The sequence below is a fragment of the Neltuma alba genome, unplaced genomic scaffold (genome assembly GCF_004799145.2).
Source record: "Neltuma alba isolate B1F8T4 unplaced genomic scaffold, ASM479914v2 tig00012574_pilon, whole genome shotgun sequence".
NCBI classification, from domain to species: Eukaryota; Viridiplantae; Streptophyta; class Magnoliopsida; order Fabales; family Fabaceae; genus Neltuma; species Neltuma alba.
In genome coordinates, this window is record NW_021637026.1 from 38,158 (window position 1) to 60,996 (window position 22,839).

General features: G+C 34.5%; 2 protein-coding genes across 4 annotated transcripts; both read right to left on the bottom strand.

Moving 5' to 3' along the window:
- Positions 1 to 10,929: 10,929 nt before the first annotated feature.
- On the bottom strand, positions 10,930 to 15,564 carry LOC114728798 (uncharacterized). 2 transcript variants are annotated; one of them, XM_028915749.1, is made up of 7 exons: positions 15,384 to 15,564; positions 14,337 to 14,387; positions 14,111 to 14,250; positions 13,144 to 13,248; positions 11,899 to 12,154; positions 11,670 to 11,747; positions 10,930 to 11,060 (listed from the first exon to the last, which is right to left on the bottom strand). In XM_028915749.1, exons 3-7 carry the CDS (start codon positions 14,147 to 14,149, stop codon positions 10,930 to 10,932), a joined length of 609 nt encoding a protein of 202 aa, XP_028771582.1. In that variant the 5' UTR covers positions 14,150 to 14,250; positions 14,337 to 14,387; positions 15,384 to 15,564. The 2 variants fall into 2 exon arrangements, with proteins under 2 accessions (XP_028771582.1, XP_028771580.1); XM_028915747.1 differs by having other exon boundaries at positions 14,111 to 14,387.
- A 1,772-nt stretch (positions 15,565 to 17,336) lies between these two features.
- Positions 17,337 to 21,954, bottom strand: LOC114728794 (VAN3-binding protein-like). 2 transcript variants are annotated; one of them, XM_028915742.1, is made up of 7 exons: positions 21,619 to 21,954; positions 20,811 to 20,936; positions 19,476 to 19,908; positions 18,930 to 19,154; positions 18,736 to 18,785; positions 18,410 to 18,467; positions 17,337 to 18,172 (listed from the first exon to the last, which is right to left on the bottom strand). In XM_028915742.1, exons 1-7 carry the CDS (start codon positions 21,952 to 21,954, stop codon positions 17,958 to 17,960), a joined length of 1,443 nt encoding a protein of 480 aa, XP_028771575.1. In that variant the 3' UTR covers positions 17,337 to 17,957. The 2 variants fall into 2 exon arrangements, with proteins under 2 accessions (XP_028771575.1, XP_028771576.1); XM_028915743.1 differs by having other exon boundaries at positions 21,586 to 21,947.
- Between the last annotated feature and the right edge of the window lie 885 nt (positions 21,955 to 22,839).

Here is a 22,839-nt window from a genome sequence, read left to right on the forward strand (position 1 = left end):
TTCGCATTCTCCCCAAGTGTCCCTATCTATCTTTGTTGGCTTCTCACAAGCAACGTAAATGCATATATAAAACAAATACAACTCGGTGGTGGCATGTCAGTCCTTTCACTTTCTGTTAAAAATAATAGGGATGGATATGTCTCTCACGAAATTAAAACCCCAAGAACAAAACACGGGACCATCAATCCGATAGCCTAGATAAATAATTCACCATTATTATTAGGAAAAATTGCCATAAAATTCTCTATTACAAAATTTATTATTTAAAAGTACTTCAAATTTGTTGAAGTGGCCATCTGTAATTTATTTTTAATAATAATTAATCTTATAAAAAGATAGATATTTACACAGAGTTTATGGCTGTGACAAATAAAGATGGCCAATATTTCTTCTTTATCTTCTTCTCCGTGTAAAATACTAGTTTTGATTCTTAATATTTATAATATATTATATGATCTTTCTGAAATAATTGTGTATTACTAGATTATATATCAGTTTATAAACTAGACAAATTAGTTTTTTTTTTAAAAAAGGTTATTTTAAAGTAATTTAGTTAACTTTATTATTCTTCTTAAATTAGTTAATTAGATCTTACATTAATGATTAGAGATAGTACATAGAATATGTATATATTGTGTCTGTCTCTCTCTCTCTCTATATATATATGTATAACATGTTATAAAAAATTGATTCTTTTACGCAGATTAAACAATCTCATATGATCCTCTTTAAATATTCAAATAAAATTTGAATCTTTTTATTTTTTATTTGTAGAACAATATTGTGTTTGATACCACTACTTCAGGTTTTGTTTAATCAGTCCCAAATAAAGAGAGCCTTTCCTAATACACATGACTATTAATTTATATTTTCTAAACCCAAACTTAAATTTTTTTCTTCAATTAAATTAAATTATGTTATCATCCGAAGGTAACACCCGACGAGGAGAAATAATAATGTTATTTGATGGATTAAAAATATCTCATACTCAAGAAACTTTAGAGTTTCCTCACAATCAAGTAATAGAATATACAATTTCTTGTAAATACTTTAATGTTAATACAAATAAGAACATATGTATAATATGTATATCAATACAAATATGTATGTACTTATACCACTTTAGTATGTATGTTTTATGTATATAATTCAGGTTAAACATTTGGAATTATTGTTGATATTAGTACTTGTTTGGAGCTACTTAACATAAATACTTATAAATACGTTCATGTAAATTAAAAAAAAAAACTCCTTGTATGTATATTTCATATTTGATAAATTATGATTAAAAAACTACTTTTCGTCATTTACAAACCATCATATAAACGAGATTTCACTATTTAAACCTTGAAATATCTCAACAATTTGATATATCAAATACTGGTCATACTAATATAGGATCAAAGCAACTTCCATAATTACCTAATTATCTTTCACCATGTGTGTGGCTAGTTTTCCACTCTTAGGGAGGTATTATATGTGGTTTGAATTTCTTTGCTTCAATGAGAGTAATCATAGTTTAATTTTTCACTTTCATATATTATTTTGATTTTCTAGAGTTTATATTTTGAAATTTTTATATTTAAAACTTTGATTTCTATTTAATTTCACTGTGATCAAACATTTGTTGATCCCTTCCGTAATCTCAGGTTATTATGGATATTTTTGTACTTAAAAAAATCTAAACATATTCTTCTGCTCGCCACTAAACCCATTCTACAATCATCATCATCATCATCATCGTTCTTTTTGAAGAGCCTTGCAACAGCAGCGGCCTTTATTGGTTTTTCCAGCTCAATATTATAAAAAAAATTATATTATTTATAAAGGTCATATTTTTTTAATAAATTCAATTTTTAAAATAAATAATTAATCAAATTTCTTAAAATTTCTCATTCTTTGTTTTATTTTCAATTTTTTACTAAAAATTTTCAACCATATATTTTCAATTTTTAAATTAAGGGTTAAGATGCATTCAGAAACCTGACTTATTTTTTCAGGTACATCCAGTGTCTTAAAATATTTTATGATACATTCAATACTTTGAAGCTTTTTTTTTTTTAGGTCTGTCCAGTATCGTGAAATATTTTTTTGTGTATCTAGCAATTTAAAGTATTTTTTTAGTCGCGTCCAACACCCAAAAATATTTTTTCGTACATACATCACTAAAGGAAAATAATATTTCAAAGTGCTCACAAAATACTTTAAGATGCTGGATGTATCTTAACCCTTAAATTAAACTTGTTAAAATCTATCCTTTTTTTTTTTTTTACTTTCCCTTTATCTCTCTTCTAAGGATACAAGAGTGAAAATTAATAGGAGTTTTTTTAATAAAAAATTAGCAGAAGTTAAATAATAAGAAAATATGAGCTTGATAATTTTATATTAAACAATAGTGTTTAAAAGAGTAAAATGCAACTGCATTAGTAATTAGGGAAATTACACTCAGTCCTAAGGACGAGAATTTAGCACCGTAAGGTTTTGTGAAATCCTCAAATGAATCTGGAGTGTTAAGAAACTTAAACTATGATTAAATTTAAATAAACAATTACTATTACTAATTTGACTTGCATCACACATTTGTCATTAGCGATTAAAATAATTATTTTAATAAATGTCATGACATGTATTAATAATATATGTCAAAACAGTATTTATTAATATTTTTCATGTCACATCCTTATTTATTTCAATTACTCAAACCAGCATTTATTAAGCTTCAAGGACACCAGCATTTATTAAGCTTTAAGGACAAAATTTGATAACATAAGTCAAATTTGTTATGTATTAAATAGATTTTTTAACCTAAATACAACTTCTATCTTAAAAGAACTACGTTTTTTTTTTTTGCCAATTAAAAGAACTACGTTTTAAAATAACAAGCCTTCTACAAGTTAGGTTGATAATAATTAATTACCGCATAATTGGAATTTTTGTGAGAAAAGAGGGGAAGTGGGTGTGGGGGCAATGAAAAGACAGAAAGGGCAATTACTGATTTTTTTTTTAAATTTAAGACAAAAATAAAAATTTAAGAAAAAAGAGAAAAGAAGAGGGGGTGGGGTGTGTCAGTGTCTGTCACTGACACCACACTAACACTTTACCCTCCCCACCAAGTTTTTTGTGACCCCCCCCCCCAACTCTTTTGATTTGACGCTCTGTCTCTCTTGCATTTGCCCCCACCTCCCCCTCTTATTTATTTATTTTCTTTTTGAAATTTTCACAACCATAATATCCTAGTCTCTTTCTTTTTTTTTTCATTTTCATTTTTAAAAAGTTACAAGTTTTATTGCTTAAAGGTGCTTTAGAACTTATGTCCTTAAATAAATGTAATATTTTTTCAATTACATATGAGATACTTTTAGTTTTGTGCAAATATCTTTCGTTTTGCAAAGAATTAAAGAACCAAATAAAAGTTACAACTAGGTTCTTAAACAAATTTTAGGTAGGCAATGAATTCCGCAACTGCGGATTGTTCAGCAATTTTTTTTAATCCTTAAATATAAAGTCAGTAAATAGTAACTTTTCTGGGGGATTACATAAGAAGGGGAACCCAAAGAAAACAAAGTGAGATTTATGGAGTGTTTGGATACTCTGAAAAGTGTTTTTCAGAAGCAGTTTTTCGCAAATCGAGATAAACTCCTCTATATATTCATCTTGTAAACCGTAAAATCATTTATGAAATCATGATTTGATTTCCATCCAAACACCTCTTTAAATCCCAAGCGATCGTTTTCCATCAGATTCCTCATCTCACTCGGACAAGTATCAAAACAGAGATCCCCTGTTTGGCTGGCGCGCCAGCTACTTCATTAGCTTGTCTTCCAATAAAGCACAGCTTGATCTCCCAGTCATACTTTATCAAATCATGTATCTGCATTGACAAAAGGCTACAGCAGTGGTTAGGATTATTTTCTTGGCATCAGATTCAAGTATAATCCCCTTGAAGCCAGAATTCCAAGCGAGTAAATAGTAATTAAACCAACAAAAAATTAAGGAATCGAAGGCCCAAAAGTTGGAGTCCCTTTCAGAAATGGGCTCTTGGGGCCCAAGCCTATTTTGTGAAGCCCATTACAGTCCAACTCATTTGTTCTTTGTCATAGCTCACTCATTATGCTATTTACAAGAGGTTCAAACTCACAACTTCATACCTAAAAAATGTGTTTGATGCAACCACGCTCTTGTTTAAGTTGCTTGTATATGTTTATCAATTTCATATATTTATATTTTTTTTCAAATGATTATGAAAATGTACGATTATATGTAGATTTTATAATTTTTTTTACTCATAGTTTTCTTTCTTTTGTCCCTTTGAATACGATATATGTTTATTGTCCTGGAAAGAAAAGATATATGTTTATTTTTATAATAACAAATAATCAGGCTCATGTAAAAATATAATTTTATAAACGCTTACCAGTTACCATTCTCTCCATTTGTCACTCCTAACATATTTTGTGTGAATCCCTTATAATCTAATCATTTTGTTTGGTAAAAAAGGTATTCATTTTATTTTTGACAGACTTTTTAAAGGTTTATAATGGTGCAACTAAGAATAAGTCAAACTTGCCCTTATAATCTGGGCCTCTAGATGCTGACCCTAGGATGAAATTGGACCTTAGGCCCAGGCCCAGGCCCAAGCCTCAACTTGGACTTTGATTTACATTTTGATTCACTTAGCAATGAGAGATAGCCCAACCAACGGAATTTGGATCTAACAAGAGAGGCTCGTCCCTACAATACGGTAAACCAAGTTTTGAATTCTCACTGAAAAATATGTTTATATTTAGTATCCGACAGTACCTCAAAAAGAATTATCTTTAATTAAAAAGAAAAAAGAAAAAAGACAGAGAGAGAGATGGCCTAAAGAGAAAGGATTAGGTTTTTCCATTATTACAAACGGGGCCAAAGCCTAAGCTCAAAACAAGAAACTGAACACTGGGCTCCTCAGGCCCGTCTTATCCTCATGCAGAAACCCGTACACCTTCAGGGGGTTCAGTCAAAAACTGCACGGCCTGGGGTTGAAGAAAGCTCTAGTGTGCTAGCTAGCCAGTCGGCCCCCTCATTCGTTTCTCTCATCACGGGTCTAAGCTCCAGAGAAAGGATTTTTTTTCTTTTTAATTATAAATACTTATCACTGTCATCTGATCCCTTAGCACTGTTCAAGAGTTGGTAAGCACGATCATCTAATTCCTTAGCACTGTTCAAGAGTTGGGAATACTTGAGTATTTTTTTTAAAAAATACTTTCTCATGAATCAGGACAAACTCTTATATACATATATATTTATTTTGTATATCGTAAAATAATTTTTAAAATCATAGTTTGGTTTCTATTCAAATATCCTCTAGATGGATATTGAGGTAGACAACATAAATCAATCTAGTTTTTTTTTTGTATTTTCATGTTTTTTAATATTTTATTTTATTTTTGTTCTATTTTTTAGTGTAAGCTTAAGTAGGTTAATAATAAAAAATTATAATACATTTTTTTACATTTAATATAATTTAATTAATTGTGTTTGAATTTATGTAAAGTAATTAACAGGTTTGTATAGAAGCTTTGTGCTACTCATGAGAGAGTATTGTCTAATAACTTTTTTTAGCATATTGGACATTATAATCTCTGCAAGAAAATTCATTATCTTAGTTACTGATAGTTACAGTAAAATATAATTACTACTATGATATGTGAATTATTTTCAGATCTCATTGGTTATAGTTTTAGCCACGCATTCCTCTATTTAATCATCTAGTGAAAACTCTACTTAGACAGCTCTTAAAAAAATATAATTCTATCTCCATGTTTTCATGTGTCTTAAATTTACTTGACTCTTGTGCTACAATTACATGCTTCTTGCCTTGCAGGTTGAGGGTTATTGCAATGTCGATTCTCTTCACAGCAATGCCTATCTCCATGTTTTTAGGAATAATCCAGAATGTGTCGATGTCGTTGTCTTAAATAAGATTTTTACTACGTCGCGTTTCACACTTTGTCTCGTTGTGGCTCTTTAGGAGAAGTAATGCAAAGCTAGCTTTGATACCAAATGAATCAAGGATGTGTTAATGCATTTGAATTTAGAGCATTGCCTTAAATAAAGACTTGTATTACATCACGTTTCACAGTTCATTCCACTGTTTCTAAGTGGAAGTTGTGCAAAGCTAGCTTTGATACCAAATTGATCTTCACTATCCACCTCAGAATCAAGTTGGCTCATAATCACACGTGCTTTTTTGATGTCAAGAATATGATTGGATACTGAGGCAATTTTTGAGGCGGCTTATAATCATGCATACATTTTGACTCAGAATCAAGCTTAGTAATATGTCATGTCTTTCGTTTAATAGGCTAAAAAAAAAAAAGTTAAGGTGCGCCCAGCACCCCGAAGTATTTACCCAGATGCGTCCAGTCGTTTAAAGTAATTTTGGGTGTATCCAGTATCCTAAATTAACTAAAATGGTGCGTCCATATCTCAGGCTAACAGAAATGTTATGTTTAACCGTTACTTTCCTAACTCAATTTAAAGTTGACCCCAGATATTCTAAATGGTAGACGTATGAACATTTGATGTGTATTATTCTTATTTAAAATTGAATTTATTTCCTTCCTCTTCTTCTAAATAAATTGACTTTTGAGTGAGAATAATACACATCGGGTGCCCATGTGTCTACCATGTAGAATATTTAGAGTCAACTTTAAGCTGAGTCAGGAAAGTAACGGTTAAACATAACATTTCTGTTAACCTGGGATATGGACGCACCATTTTAATTAGTTTAGGACACTGGATACACCTAAAATTACTTTAGGCCACTGGACGCAGCTGAGTAAATAGTTCGGGATGCTGGACGCACCTTAAAAAAAAAACAACAAATAAACTAATAAGCTTAGTTATTAGTAATATTCATCTAGCCCAATAACTAATAACTCCGTAAAGCCTGTTTCCCCAACTGGTCATGCATCTTGTTGGAAGAGCTATCAACCACTTGTAACTCGACTTGTCAACCTATCTTCATCATGCTTTTAACTTCGCTAATAAGAGGCCACTCTTTATGCGTGTCAGGGTTTTATTATAAAAAAAACTTAAGGGAAAATGACAACAAAATACCACCTGAATTCCAAAAAGACAAATAAGAGACATGAATAAGCAAAATGACAAATAGGGCACTGGGTACCAATTTGGAATATAGATTTTCGGCCAAAAGACCGAATTGCCCTGATTGTCTCTGAACATTGAGCAGTGTATTCATGCGATAGAGAAAGGGAGAAACTGATTTCCTTCTACGAAACTAAATCCAAGTTCCTGCAGTCACCAAAAAGGATTTTTCGAAATCACGTTGCCGTCGCGTAGGAGTAGATTGCCATCGCTGAATTTGGTTACCATCGCTGAAATACATTGCCCTGTCTGAAATAACTTGTACCCCTGAAATTGTCGTCGTCGAAGAGGTCGCTGAAGTATTTGAATTATTCATGAGTGAGTAGAAGTTGATGGCGGGATTTGGATTATTCATTTTTGTGGCTGTTTTATGGTGAAATAGGAACAAGATTATTGCATTTGAGGGTTCATATTCAGTATTTGGTGAATGATGAAGCATAAATCAGAAAATAGTCGCAAGCAATTACGTAATGTAATTGCTGTCATATGTTTGCTGGTTTTTGGTAAATCCCATTCTGTGAATGGTAAATCCCATTCCGTGAATGGTAAATTTTAATATACATGTAGTTAATTATAAAACTTAATAGTTCAATGTTTATTGTGATATACTTCAGGTGCACGTTCACTGAATGATTTATTTATGCTTACAAGTTGCTCTTCCGGTGAAAACAGGTTTACAAAACCCATTGAAGAAGTGGTCACTTTCACTATAAAAGTTGTAAATCCCATTATGTGTTTTGTAAAATTCAGTGTGAAATTTTATTGGTGGTGAAAAGTAAGTTACTCATCCCCCGAAAATATGTTGCAAAATCTATTAACAAAGCGGTCACTTTTATCACAAAAGTTGTAAATCCCAGCATATGTTTTATAAAATTCAACGTGAAATTTTATTGGTTTTTAGAAACAAGTTACCTATCCCCTGAAAACAGGTTACAAAAGCCATTTAAGAAGTGGTCATTTTCACTATAAAAGTTGTAAATCTCACTGTGTGTTTTGTAAAATTCAGTGTGAAATTTTATTGGTTTTTAGAAACAAGTTGCTTATCCCCTGAAAAGAGGTTGCAAAACCCATTTAAGAAGTGATCATTTTCACTAAAAAGTTGTAAATCTCACTACATGTTTTGTAAAATTCAGCATATAATTTTATTGGTTTTTATAAACAAGTTGCCAATCCCTTGAAAACATGTTGCAAAACCCATTGAAGAAGTGATTATTTTCACTACGAAAGTTGTAAATCTCACTATGTGTTTTGTCAAATTTAGTATGAAATTTTATTAGTTTTTAGAAACAAGCTGCCCATCTCCTGAAAACAAATTACAAAACCCATTGAATAAGTGGTCATTTTTACTACGGAAGTTGTAAATCTCACTATACGTTTTGTCAAATTTAGCGTGAAATTTTATTAGTTTTTACAAACAAGTTGTTTATCTCCTGAAAACAAGTTGCAAAACCCATTAACAAAGTAGTCACTTTCACTACAAAAGTTGTAAATCACAATATGTATTTTGTAAAATTCATAATTAACTAATGTATAGTAAAATTTATCATTCACTTAGTGGGATTTACCATTCACGTAGTGGGATTTACTAAAAACCAGCAGGCATATGACAGCAGTTATGTAACGTAATTGCTTGTCATTGTTTTCTGATTTCCACTTCATCTTCCCCGCAGGTTCACTCCCTCTCTCACTACAAATCCTCTTTCCCACAACCAAAACCCACCAAATCAACAATCTCTACAGAATGGTGATGCGAAGGAGTAAGATAATAGTATTTCCAACATTCTTCTTTCCTTCTTCCCGCATTTCATCACCATTGGTCTTCCTCTCTCCTTTCTCTCACTGCGTCGCTTTCTTCCTCTCTCCTTTCTCTCACTTTCAGACAGGGCATTTTGGTCTTTTGGCCAAAAATCTGAATTCCAGATTGGTACCCAGTCCCCTATATGTCATTTTGCTTATTCAGGTCCCTTATTTGTCTTTTTGGAATTCAGGTAGTATTTTATTGTCATTTTCCCAAAACTTAATTGAGTACGCTGGGTTTTGGCTCGTCTAGGGCCTGGCGGACATGCATTGCTTAATATGGGAAAAAAAAATGATAAATCACTGTTGCAATTTTTTTTATAAATAATGGCCATTTTTTGTTTGTCCTCTCACTTCATACTTGCAATAACAAAAACAAGTGTGAAATATAGTCCTTGGCAATGATGAGACAGTTTGAGCTTACATGCAAGCTTATAATGAGTTAATATAGGCTTATGTTTAACCTTCATATAAATCATTTCATTTGTGTTCAGCTTTCTATTACTATTAGGGCAAAAAAAAAAGTCTTTTAGACCGATTAAAATAAATACTCCTCCAGTCTTTAATATAGGACCCAATTGTTGAATTGATTTTGGTCCTAAATATAAGACCCATTTATCATATTTATAAATTTTTTCTAAACTACCCCTATGAATACTCTCTCAACCATAATTGAGTAGAAGAGGAAGAGGAGGTATAAAGAAAAATGATTATGGTATTTTAGGAAAAACATGTCACATTTCTTATAATTAACTAACGTACATAACTTTCTTAATCTAATCAAATTAATTAAATAGGTCTTATATTAAGGACAAGAGGAATATCTTAGATTGAGCTTGAGACCGATCTAGAAATAACTGGTTTAGAAAGTCTGTCACTTTTTATAACAGTTGCACACCCAGTCTAAAAAAATTAGCATTATATAAATAAAAAAAAAAAAGTCCACTTTTTTTTTTGGACTAAAAAAAAAGTCCACTTTTTAGATAAGCTATTTCCATAACTGATCTAAAGAGTGGACATATTTTTCTCATGTATATATGTACACAATTTATTTTCTTTAAAATCCCTTTTTCATGAAACATAAATTCAGTAACCAACCCAAAACTTTCAAGTACAATTAATTTGCAATATAAATTTCTAACAACTAATTTTTTATTCTTTAATCTAGCTAAAGTTACAATGAAGTTTGAACTTGCCACAATTATGTTTTAATTAATAGGGTTAATACCAATTCTAATTCATAAAATTTGATTTTATTTTGATTTTAATCCTCAAAATTTGAAACCAATCATTTTAATACTTAAAATTTGATCTCATTTTGGTCTACGTAAAAATTTTTGGTTCATGTAATAATATTTCTACTCCTTGAAATAAGGTTTTAAGAGCTAAAATCACTGTCTTCAAATCTCAAGAATTAAAACTACAGTGATATAAAATTCCAGAGTGTTAACTCTTTATATTAACACAACCTACTATTGTTGCACTTGAAAAAATATTTCAAAGTGCTGAATAAACCACAGAATGTAACACACTTAAAAAAATATTTCAGAGTATAGTAGACAAAGTCAGAAAAATATTTCAAGGTACTGGTCAACCTTAACCCAACATTTTATTTAACAGCAAATCTCCAAATCTGATCCAATACTACCAACAAAACAGGACTCGCCGTAGTTGAAGGACTAAATAAATCTCACAGTGGCAGATCCGAGGATAAGAAAGCTGAACACAGGTGAAATGATTTATATAAAAGCTAAGCCATAAACCTATATTAGCTATATATAAACCAATGTTGAGTTATTATAGGATAAGAGTCCCTATAATCTTGAAAACAAATATTCAACATTTGGAGGTACTTCATTGAATTATTTCTCTTCCTATACATTCAAGAGCAAAAAAGCACATGAATGCTATTTGAAATGCTCCCTCCACTCTTGCCTTCTGGTTTTTTTTTTCCCAGCCAAAAAGAGTAAAGCTTTCATTTCTTTAATTCTCTTCAAGTCTCTCAATTGCTGCACTAATCCCGCTCTTTACTTCTTCCCTTCGATCTAATTCTGGATGTGAAGAAACAGGGTTCCCTTCATTAGCTTTTTCTACAAGCTTCAGATGTAACCAACCTGTCAGGCATTAATGGAACATAACTTCAGCAGGTAGCCAGATTCCCAAATCCATCAAATTACTTCTCCAAAATGTACTTTATTGTAATGTAATATAATTAATCATCCAAACACTAGAATAACTACAAAACGTTTCAACAAACAAATGAACAGTGAATAGCAATCATGTTACAAGTTTCCAAAATTAGTTTTAGCGTTTCACTAATACTTCATTTGAAAGGGAAGAAAGTGGAGAGGATTTTTTTTTTTTTTTTAACCTGGTGGGGAATGAAAATTTGGGAACTTACTTTTCATGACAATAAGAATGAAAACACATATGGTAAGAATATTACACAGCTGTTCTCCATTAAATACCAACTCAGCAAAAAGAATTAATTATGTTGAAAGATTTTTCATTCTCTTTCCTTAAGGCATAGATATAGATGAGGTGGCACTATGGCATTTCAGACGTTTCGGCTTCTCTCTTTCTACAAAGTTCTGTTCTGTTATTGGTGGGGCGGGGGGAGGAACAATCTGCAGATTTTAGTATGAGCAATACAGATACTTAAAAAAAAAAAAAAATCCAGTTTCCATGAAAACTCTTCAAGGACTAATGTGTAAACAATGTACCGAGAGGAAAACAGAATGCTGCTCCCAGAACGGATCCTAATGCCACATTCCTTGCACGCCAAACAAGTGATCCTGGCACTGAAGTAAGAAATGAACTTATCATATTGAGCTCTTCAGTTTCAAGTATTTACACAAGAAAATAAAATGAACTTCTTTACTATATTTATCATATCAGTACAGAATGTTCTAGCTTTCCAAAATAAAATTGACTAGATGTATAACTCCTTACTGATCAAACCAAATGTCGCTGCAGTGGCTGATCCAGCTCCAGCAACATTAAAAACATCATGAACACCCCGCTTTTCTGCTAACAGATTCTGTAGACCATAAAATGCAGCAGTGAACATCCCAAGGCGTACTCCACCAATTATTGATCCCTTAGTAACTCGAATAAATCGCTTCTCCATTGCATCTCTCATCAACCGATATTGCTCACGTTTATCTGGAGTGCTCCCAAGCTTCAACATCACTTCTGCATCCTTGCTCTAGCAAAACATAGAAAAGTATTAATCGATAATTGAGTGGAGATAAGGAAAAAAAGCATATTAGCTAATGACATGCGAACCACCACGAAAAGGATGTATGATTGGTTACAAAGTAAAAGGGCGTCTAAATTAGATTCTCTCTTTCAATGGTAAACAACTATTATACTTGTAGTTCACAGTTCTCACATGCCACAATTTGCAACATTTTTCACAAATATTAACTTAGTAGTCATGTTTGTAAAACAGGAGATATGGATTCTTATTGAATTCAGATGTAAACAACTTCTAACAGCCAGAACATACATACATGTACATTAATGAGATTAACACCGTTTTCAAAGGTTATTCGTAATTTTTTTTCCTTCTGTTTTTTTGCTTTTTTTTTTTTTTTGGGGGGGGGGGGGGTTGAAAGGACAACTCATTGGATATATAAGCGGATTATTTAGCAACATGTTGTACCCCATGCGTTCCTTTTTTCTGTGTAAGTGTGATTTTATGGACATAGCAAATGGCATCAACATGCTGAAAGAAATGCAATCGACCAAAAAAAAAAATCCACTCAGGTCGTTGCACTCTTCCAACACCATTCAACCTCTCCAAAGATCCACATTTCAGTACAGTTATATTTAACAGTATCTTACTCATAATCTAATATTATCTCACATTATACTTTTTTTAAAAATATTTGGTGAACATTTCATTTTATACTTTTCCTCCAGGTACATTTTCCCTCACCCTAAACTCATGCTTTTGCAAGCAACGTTGATTATCTAGAACTGCAAATAAGCAAACTAACATCAACACCCTCCTAGCAATGGTGTCCAGCTCAGCTCCTCATAGTTGCTTTCGTAGTGTGCAAATCAAACCCAACTTCATGAAGTTATATTACCTTAATTTCAGTAACCTTTCTTCATTGAAATATTAGTATTCTTGGTGGGCCACAAATGAAATGACATGATGCTTGAAGCATCTTTTATTTGCAAACTTACAACAGAAGCAGATGCCTCCTTGCTGCCTCCATACAACATGCCGGCAAATATTCCAACAACCGTTGCTGTACCCCAGTTAACAGTTCCAGCTAATTTTGGAGTATCCTAATAAAGGAAAGTAGGAGATTAGCTATAAAAGCAAATTCAGTTTGGCACCATAAAATTTACAAACCATTATAAAAGATCATATTTTAAAAGCTTACAATAAATGGAGAAAGAAGTATACCATTTTACTAGGAATTATTAACTGAACATTTTTGAAAATTAGCCAGGACTCATGCGCAGTAACAAATTTACTATTCATGTGTTCGATGCACAAACCATGTACACATCATTGGCTATTGTAGCAGGGAAGGGAAGCCTGACTACTGATAGAAGGGCATATTAAAGCTAGAAGTCTACTGTGTCTAGTAATCATGCTTACCAACCCTCCCGAAACTCTAGTTTATAAACTTCATTAGCAAGATGTCTGTGAAATTTTGACAAACCAATCCTACATTAGCAAAGCTCTGCTGCTTACTGCTTATCACTCAATTTGTGATGTAACTTATGAGATCAGTTGGCCAAGCTTTAAGCAATTAATATGCTTAATATCTAAATTTGATAGATAATTGTTGTTTGCTTTAGGGAGAAGAACCAAATCCGGAACCAAGATTGAACCTAGCTTGACAATTTGGTGGGACTTGTGAAGTCAGAGCTCCCTAAGTCACTAACAAAATTAACAAGGGTAATTCTCCAACTCCGACTCAATGAACCTTATTAGCAAGAGATAGAGTGTAACATCAAATATATCAATGGGGTTATCAGTACGAAGATACAAAGTAACTTCTACGCCTCTCTCCCATACAAACTCTTTCCAAACAACCAATAATATATCATTACAAATTCAGTACCACAGATAGCTACATGTTATCATAATGTAGAATAAAAATCATCAATTCAAGGAAGATGGGGTGAAAGTTGTTACATATGGAACGGAGGATTCTGAGTTCCCTGTGGTTTCCATTGATGAAGGGATACAAAATCAACGATCCTTTGATGAAATGCAAACGAACTTCAATAACTTGCTTGGTTGCCAAGAAATTAGGATAGACAAGAATCTGAAAACTGTTTTTGGACTTTGAAACGGATCAGTGAAATCACTATGCAACTAGCAGAATCAAACTAATTCACTGAATATTGCGGACTCATACTCGTACTGTTGCACCACTGCGGAACATAAGCTGGGACCCAAAGATGGGGACCTGTGTTGATCAACAAAGTTCAACATTATAACCGCAATGAATGAGCCATTCAAGATGGGATGCAAGAAATACTAGCTTTTTTGAAGGGCCATTTGTCAGTCAAAAGCTTGAAGTGTCAAATAAAAGCTCAGGAATGACTTTATAGTGTAATTGCTGACAAGCCTATCCCATAAGTATGATAATGCACACATCTTAAACTGTTAAGTGAAGCTCATACATGGTTTTGTTCTAATATTTAACTATAATAAAAGGGGAATCGTGAATGCAAAGTAATCCATAGACCTAACAACACTGAGAGATAAAGTTCCTTTTTTCATTTTTTGGTGAACTCGAGAGATAAAGTTCTACTTTGCCTGTGAACATGCTATGGGTCACTAATATACTTCCCATTAAGTAAAGTGAAGGCTTTTCTTTGGATCCCGGCACTTAACACAATTCATTCAAATAAATATTATTATATTTATCAAGTTGCTGTGATACAGGAAACAAACTTCCCAAGCCTGGACAAAAGTCTAGTTCAATAGTTATCAGCAAAACGAGTAAAACCAAGCTGCTGCCAGGAAAACCTGTGACATTTAAGGCACTCTTCTTTAAGAAAACCTCAAATTCCTATAAGAAATCAGACCAAGGACTCTGGAATAGCCCAAAACAAAAGGCCAGAAATTTTTGAAATTAATAGACGAAGACCATCACTAAGCTACCTAGATAACAGCACCAAAAACAATGATCAATTACGGAAATGCATACTTTGTGGTGACTGCAAGCTTCAACATGGCAAGCTTGTAGAAAGAATAAAAAGGAGGACCACAAAACGGCATTATCACAGTATAATCATGGTAATAAAAATAGTAGCAACAGGCCATAATATGATTAAGGCCCAATATTATATAAAGTTCTTGCTTAGACTATCTTTCTATTATCAAGAGATGACGGAAGCCAAGAATTCAATTCCAAATGTATAAAAAAGCACAACTCGTTCGACACAGAATTACGAACCAGAATGGAAGAAAAAGCCAGAATACGAGAATATATTAGCTGCGGAGAAAGACAGCGAGGGCGAGAAGATGAGGTCACAAGTAGCAGCGAAGTCCGATGTTAAGGCCGAAGAGCAAAGAGAGGCAAACGAATTCGGATCAGAATTTGGGCAATAGAGAGATTCGCAGGCGCGCAGTGAAGAAGGCCGCTCTCTGAACGAAGCAGCAGAATTAAATTCTTTTTATATTTTTATTTGAAAAAATGAAACCACGTCGTTTTAAGCACGCGACACTCGGTGGCAGCTCAAAAATACTTGGGTGCGCCTTTTTTTTTTTTTTTTTTGGGTTTAGTGATAGTTTGCTTTCTTCATCTTTCACCGGGAAACATTGATGGGCCCTTTAAGGTTCATTGGGCCACAAAATGATGGGCCTATACTATTGGATTAGGCCCAACAATGGAGAATCCATGAGGGTGGTCTTTTTTTGGCGCCAAAACGGGAATTCCAAATCAAGCCCCACTTTTGATTTGGCTTAGGAAGTTAATCCAAATTGGTGCATAGTCTTAGAGATCAAATATTTAATTTTCTTTTAAAAAATTTAGAAGAAAATATTTATATCTATATTTTTAAGGAGTTTTATTTTTAGTTCCAATTGTTTTAATCCCTATTTGTTAGTACTGTTGAACTGATATCCAAGACCTCTATGAAACCAGAACAATTAATGTTTTGGACAGAAAAAACCTATAGGATGAAAAATAACAATTTAAAATTATAGGGATAAAAACTAAAATTTAATCAAATTATATACTAACCAAAGAAAGGAATTAGAACCATTATTTTGTCAGCTAATTCGTTCAAGTTCAAATCTTATGTTATAAAACAAAGAACATGAGGGTGAGCTAATAAAGAATTAATTTGTCATTATTTGGATCGGATTATGTTCAAAATAAAAGCGTGAAGCGACAGACTTGGATTCAAAGAAAGGCTATTTAGTTGTTTCAATGATTATGGAATGTGCAGGCATTTTATACATTCATAATTTCATATCCCAAATAGGCAAACTGTGAGTCGTACATAAAATTGCTGTCCACCCATTCAACAAAAGGCTTCAACCTCAATGCTTCAAAAGCTGAATGGATCCCAGCATCTCAGTCTGGGAGTCTGGAATTTGAACACTTTGTCTGATTAATAATAATTATTTCATACTGTGCTCTTAAAAATTGAATCAGAATCATAAAGCTACACATCTCCTGTTTCGTTACATCTTTTGAATGCACTGTTTTGCCATGTAATACTCCATATTCTGTTTTGTACATTTCGACTTCATGAATTTGTATATTCTCTAAGAACTGCTAATTGGCTAATAAAAATGTTGACTAATTAATGATATTCTTTTTTTATATGGTTTCTAACACTAAAACTTTTTCAAGTTAGACAAACTTCAGCGTATAATCCCTCCGAAGCTGGTTGTAGGGTTGTATATCACAGTCAATTCTGTTTATCATATTTACCGTTATTTTCTCAAATTATATTATGAAGCAATATATAATTTAATGAGACACATATATTTTAGAAAAATCAAGTCACAATTATTATAATTTAACTGCTGGTCAAACAAGGGCCGTGAGAAGCCGAAACAAAGTTGGAGACCAGACCATTAATTGAAATTAAAATATATTGATCGTGAATTTTTATGAACGGAAAATGATAATTGAATAATACAAATAGATATATGGTGAAATTTTAAACAGTCAGATTAATTTTGTTACATGATGTCCTATTATCATTTTTCCCTGTTTATTAGTTTACGTTGATATGCTCACGAACTTATTCGGGAAAAAACGCATAGAAGTGCTTTATTTTTGTTATTAATTATTATCACAAACAGTATCCACGTTAGAATATCTAGGAAACATTCTCAAGGCTCGTGATGTGATTTTCTTAATCCTCTTCTCACCAACCTGTGAAGCACTTTATAAAGAGACAATGTTGAGTACCATATACTATAATAATAAAGTGGGGAGATCATTGTCCAAACCAATGATGGCTCTTCCTGCTACTACATCATAAACAAAAAAACCTTGAACAAAAACCATCAGAACCCACTTGGTATTACACAAAATGCTTTCATGGGATCAGGGTATTGTGCCTGTCTTTATCTTGAAAATATTAATACTTTAAGGAACACCAAATGTGGAGCTCTTCCCTTTTCTCTTTTTTGACTAGCCCAGTACAAGATACCCCTTTTCTTTCCCTCAACAGTGAAAGAGTAAAGACCATCCCCTTAAGTTCACATGCTTGTGTTCTTCACTTTGGCTCCCATACACTTTACTTTTTATCCCATTTCACACTAAAATATAACACACAAGAGCAAAAACAAAACCCCATCATCATCATATTCATACCTATGTTCCACAATATTGAAGAAGACCCCATCTCTAGACCATATAGCTATGCCTTTAGTTTTTTTTTCTTTTTCTTTTTCTTTTTTTTCTCTAGCCCCTTTTTACACTGATCAGACCCCACCACGGAGGATCCTATATCCCTCCAATTTCTGCCAAAAATTTCCAATCTTTCCTTCCTTCAGAAGAAAAAGTTCATATTTTGTTCTTGTTACTCCTTTCAGCAGCAATAGAGAGCAGCCTTGAGACTCCCTGAGTCCACACATCATACTCCCTTTGATTTCTGCACTCGAATTCAACGACGCCTCGCATCATTGTTTTCAGCCCAAAGTAGCGCCGGTTCTCACCGCCTTCAAGCAGGTGGCGGCCGGGCCAGGCCGGCATGTCCTTTATCACTTCCATTACCACATCTGCAGAATTCAAAAGCAAGAAAAGCATCAGGGTGAGTTCTGGCACTGCATCTTGAAAATTCAAAAAAAGAGGGGGTGAGGAATTAAAGAAGAACACTTTAATCTTTTGAAACTTTAATGACCAGAGACTTTCACAAATCCCTAAATGGAAGAAGACCCACCTCCAAATCTGTTACCAAATAATTATTAGAGAAAAACAAAAGTAATCAAAGAGGGACACACTAAAGAGGAACTCACTCTTTTTCTTTTTTGTGATGGTCCCAGCAACATGTCTACTCTTCATCTTCAACATAACCTGCACAAAAAGAGACTTCAAAAGAGTTAAAGATTGAAGATTTCTAAGAACTAAAGTAGATCCAACCTAAAACACATCGTCATCCTTCTATCAGAGCCCCCACATTTCCCCGCTTTTTCCATATGATCAGGTTCACACTCATCATTAACCATGGCTCCTAATCGATGATCCCCAAATAATTATCCACTGATTGGTCATTCATCATTGTCTAGTATCCAACAAAAAACAAAGGACATTATCTGAAACAGATAGAATAAAGGTCACACACCTGGTTCATCCTGTTTATGTAAACTGACACAATTTTCCAATGAAGATCACCTGCAATTGTCAAATCAAAACACAAAAACAATCACTAATCACCATGTACATCAAAATTTCAGCAAGAAACAACATTATGTTCTTGTCCTATGCTTGTTAAATCACATGATGCCATGTCCTGTATCTCTCCAATAAAAAATTTACCTTTACGAGTTCGTTTAAGGAGCTCACAGCCTCTGGCTAGTAGTTCTCTGCTACAGATACCTAAGAAATTCTCTTCCGGGGCTAATTCGCCGCTAAAGCTACTGTTCGAGTTGCCGGTGCTTCCATTGCCACTAGCTCCCACACCTTTCTCTACAGGGATTACTGCTGCAATATTCCAAACTTCCTTGAGGGCCCTTGCTTTCAATGTGGCTGCCCCACGTAGAGCTGTGAATTCAAAAACCACAAGGCACAGAATTGGCCTCATCAGCTAGCTTCATGTCAATATCACAAAGATCAAATCATATATTGGTCCTCAAAAACAACATATAGGGCCCTTGACAATTTTTAATGCTTTGAAACTGTTTTGTAATTTGTACCATTTCAATTCATGAAAGTATAGAATATGTGATGCTCAGAAGAATGCATGGTGGTGTTTTAACTTTATCTTTTAATATCCCTTAAAGATTTGAGATTGAAATTAAATCGGATAAAACACTCTGAGATTTTCATGAAGTTTTAAATCGGATATTCAATTATTTCCGTTACCTGTAGCCGCTGCTGCAGTCAATGTCATGATGTCTCCGGCGGATCTCACATTCACAGCGGAGCCGACCACGGACGCAAGGTGATCACGCTCAGCTCCCATGGCCTCTGCCGCCTCGACGCACTGAGCAGCGACCAACGTTGCGGCCGAGGCCACAGCCATGTCAGTTTTTGCCATCTGTTCATCTTTACCTGCTCCGGACGATGCTGCCGTGGCGGCAGCGATGGCCGCGACGGCAGCTGCAACACCGGCCACAGAGATGGCAGCATGAAGCTGAGCATTTTGAGCCCTGGTTTCCTCCTTCTTCTTCTCCTTCCTATCCTTTAGCCACCTCCCGACAGTCTTCCCACCACCAGCGGGGACCGCTACAGTACTTCCAGCCACGGTGGTTGGCCGGAACTGGGTATTCAAGTTGTTATTGGCGGGGCGGTTATACTGCAGAAGAAAGGAATTCGCGGGGTCCATTATTACTAACAAACTCACTCCGAAAACGGAACAACAAAACCATGTGCAAAAATCTGTTATCCGATTTTCTTGTTTCTTCTCAGGGACAACATCAAATGAAAGAAAGAGAAATGAAATCCCAATACAAGCAACCCACCTCGGGCTTATCGGGTCCATCAGTCATTATTGCAAATCGCAATAGAGACGAATTTCAAAGCTGTGTTCTACTAAAATAGGACTCGCAGGACAGTTTCTAACGAAAACTAATGGGGTCGAACTAGGAAGAGAAAACAGCAACAAATATAGCTAAAAGTAAAAGTTTCCGGATAAAAATTAAATATTCTTATCTTTTATAGTAAGCTTGCTTCGTTTTCATTTTCGTTTAACCGCCTTATCACAGCGAGTTTTAGTCTTAATCTAATCATACATAAATTAAGGAGTTAGTCAGTAAATGTCTCATGGGAAGTAGGAAAATGAAAACGAGTTGAATTAATTAAGGCATTGAAGATAGTAACGAGAAGAAGAACGACCACCACCAGTCCAGGCTATTTCTCTCTCTGGGTACATCATTAAAGAGCGTTGGTTATAGTGAAAGCTGAACTATATGCTCGGTTCTAAGTAGGCAGCAGAGAAACCAGTAATCGTGTTTCGGACCAAAAGTTTAAAACAACAGCAGCAAACATGTTGTCGGATTAGGTAGATGTCAGATTCCGGCAAGAAGGCCACCGGCAAGCAAGAAAAGCAGTAATAATAATACTGTACTAGAACAGGAAAAAAATTATAATTATTATTAAAAACACAAATTAAATCGTCACGATGGACCTCATAGGACTCAATTTTTTTATCCCGGAAACATGGTGTGGTACCCGTACGAGAAAAAGAGGGACACATACCTTGACATCGTCGATTTCCGAGGGAGAAACAGGAGGACTGTCGGTCAAGGAGCCACAACTCTGAGTTCCGTTGAGAGGGCCACTACTGTGAGAGAGCCTGCCTGAAGTGCGTGGAGATACCTCCTGCTGCACGAGTGAATGCAATAATTGCGTCAGTTATTGTTTCTGAAGAAGAAGAAAAAGCGCCACTGATTGTTGCAACCAAACTCGTTCGGATAATGAAAAAGGAGTGAGGAGTGAGGAGAGAGAGAGAGAAAGATAGAGAGAGAAAGGGGAGGGAATGATTGTGGTTCTGTTAGTGGGTGTGCGATAAAAATTGGAATCTGAGAGAATTGGCGCACAAAAAATGTGAAGAAACAGCAAGGAATAAACTGAAATTCTATTAAAAACTGAAAGGAGGGAGTAATCGTGATATACTCCTGTGAAGAAGAATACCAGGGAATGGAAAACAATGGAATCTTGAAGAACTGAAGAACAAGGAATTTGAAAAACCGGGAAGAAGGGGATAAAAGGATTTGATTAAACTTGAGAACAAGACAAAAGATAGCTAGAAACCAAAATCAGCTTCTGAAAGTGTGAAAGACAAGAGTGGCTAGCAAGAACCAGAAGGAAAAAAACAAAAAGCACAAAGGAAAACAGTCACATAAATCCATTAGAGAAGTGTCTATCTTCAGGAAAGATTGGGAGAAAAAATCGAAAATCCTTTAAAAAAAAAAACCGTCTCATCCTCTGAGAAAAACAAAAACAAAAACTTCTTTAATTTAACCGTACATACATGCTCTGCTCCACTAAGCGTGAGCTCACTCACCGACTGTGACATAATACGCTCCATCACCATCTGAGAAGTTTCGGAGGAAGCAAAAGAGAATGGGTTTCCTGAAACGGTGGCATTCTCTTCGATTTCGCCGGCGATGTCTTCAAGAATAGGACCGCCGTGAGCGCCGGCGGCGGAGCCGCTGAGACCTCCATTTGGGGACTTTCCAAGCGAGAGCTGAGCAGGGGAGAGAGCCTTGGAGACTTCGAGAGCAGAGACGCTCCATGAACGAGAGAGGAACTCCATGGGCTCACGCGGGGTCTCCGGCGGCCTGAACATGACGGAATGAAAGGGGTCAGGCCTCCAAGGCTCGGTTTCCGGCCTCTCCATTTGGAGTTAGAGAGCAGTGAAGGAGACGGGGATCACAGAGACGTTGGCGTTAGAAAGTAGGAAGAGGCTTTGGCTTTGCTTCTATTTGGTTCGGCGTTTTTATAGAGAATCGTGGAGAAGAAAGAAGAGAGGAGAGAGATTATCAAATTATCAGCTGTGAAAGGAAAAAAACAGAGTAAGAGAGAGACAGAGACAGATGGAGTCCAAACTCCAAATTACGAGTCCAATCCAAAATAAAATAAGAGAAAATGACACACGAAAAAGCTTAAAAATATGAAATGTGAATTTGAGAAGCTAAAGGGTGTTTGGATATAAACCAAACCATGATTTTAAAAGTGTTTTTACGGATTACGAAGTAAATATATGGAGAAAGTTGTCTCGTTTTGTGAAAAAGTACTTCTGAAACTGCGGTTTTAAGAATGTCAAACACCCCTTAAAAAAATATAATGATAGAGAGAGAAGTTCATTTCAAATTATAATTTTAAAATTCAGTAAAATGATAAAAATATCCTTGTCTTTTTTCTTTTTTTATTTTAAAAAATCTCAGCCCCTCACCGGTGGTCGGCGGCAGCCACGGGGCACCGGCACTAGCCACCGGTGTGGTGGCTGCTGGTAAAGTTTTTTTGTCACAATATTTTTTTTTTTTGACATGGGAGAATATGGTTCAAAGTGACCGGGTAGGATTTGATCTCACAACCCCTTGGTTATTTTGGCCAACAAAAGGGAAGATGACTATTAGGCCATCAAAAATTTCTTAACCCTATAAATGCGAACAAAAATATAAATGGACTCTTTCACTATGACTTCAACCCGTGATAACAATTTATCTGAGAATGACAAGTCTTAATTGAGAAATAACAAGTTTAAATTTGATGTTAACAAAAC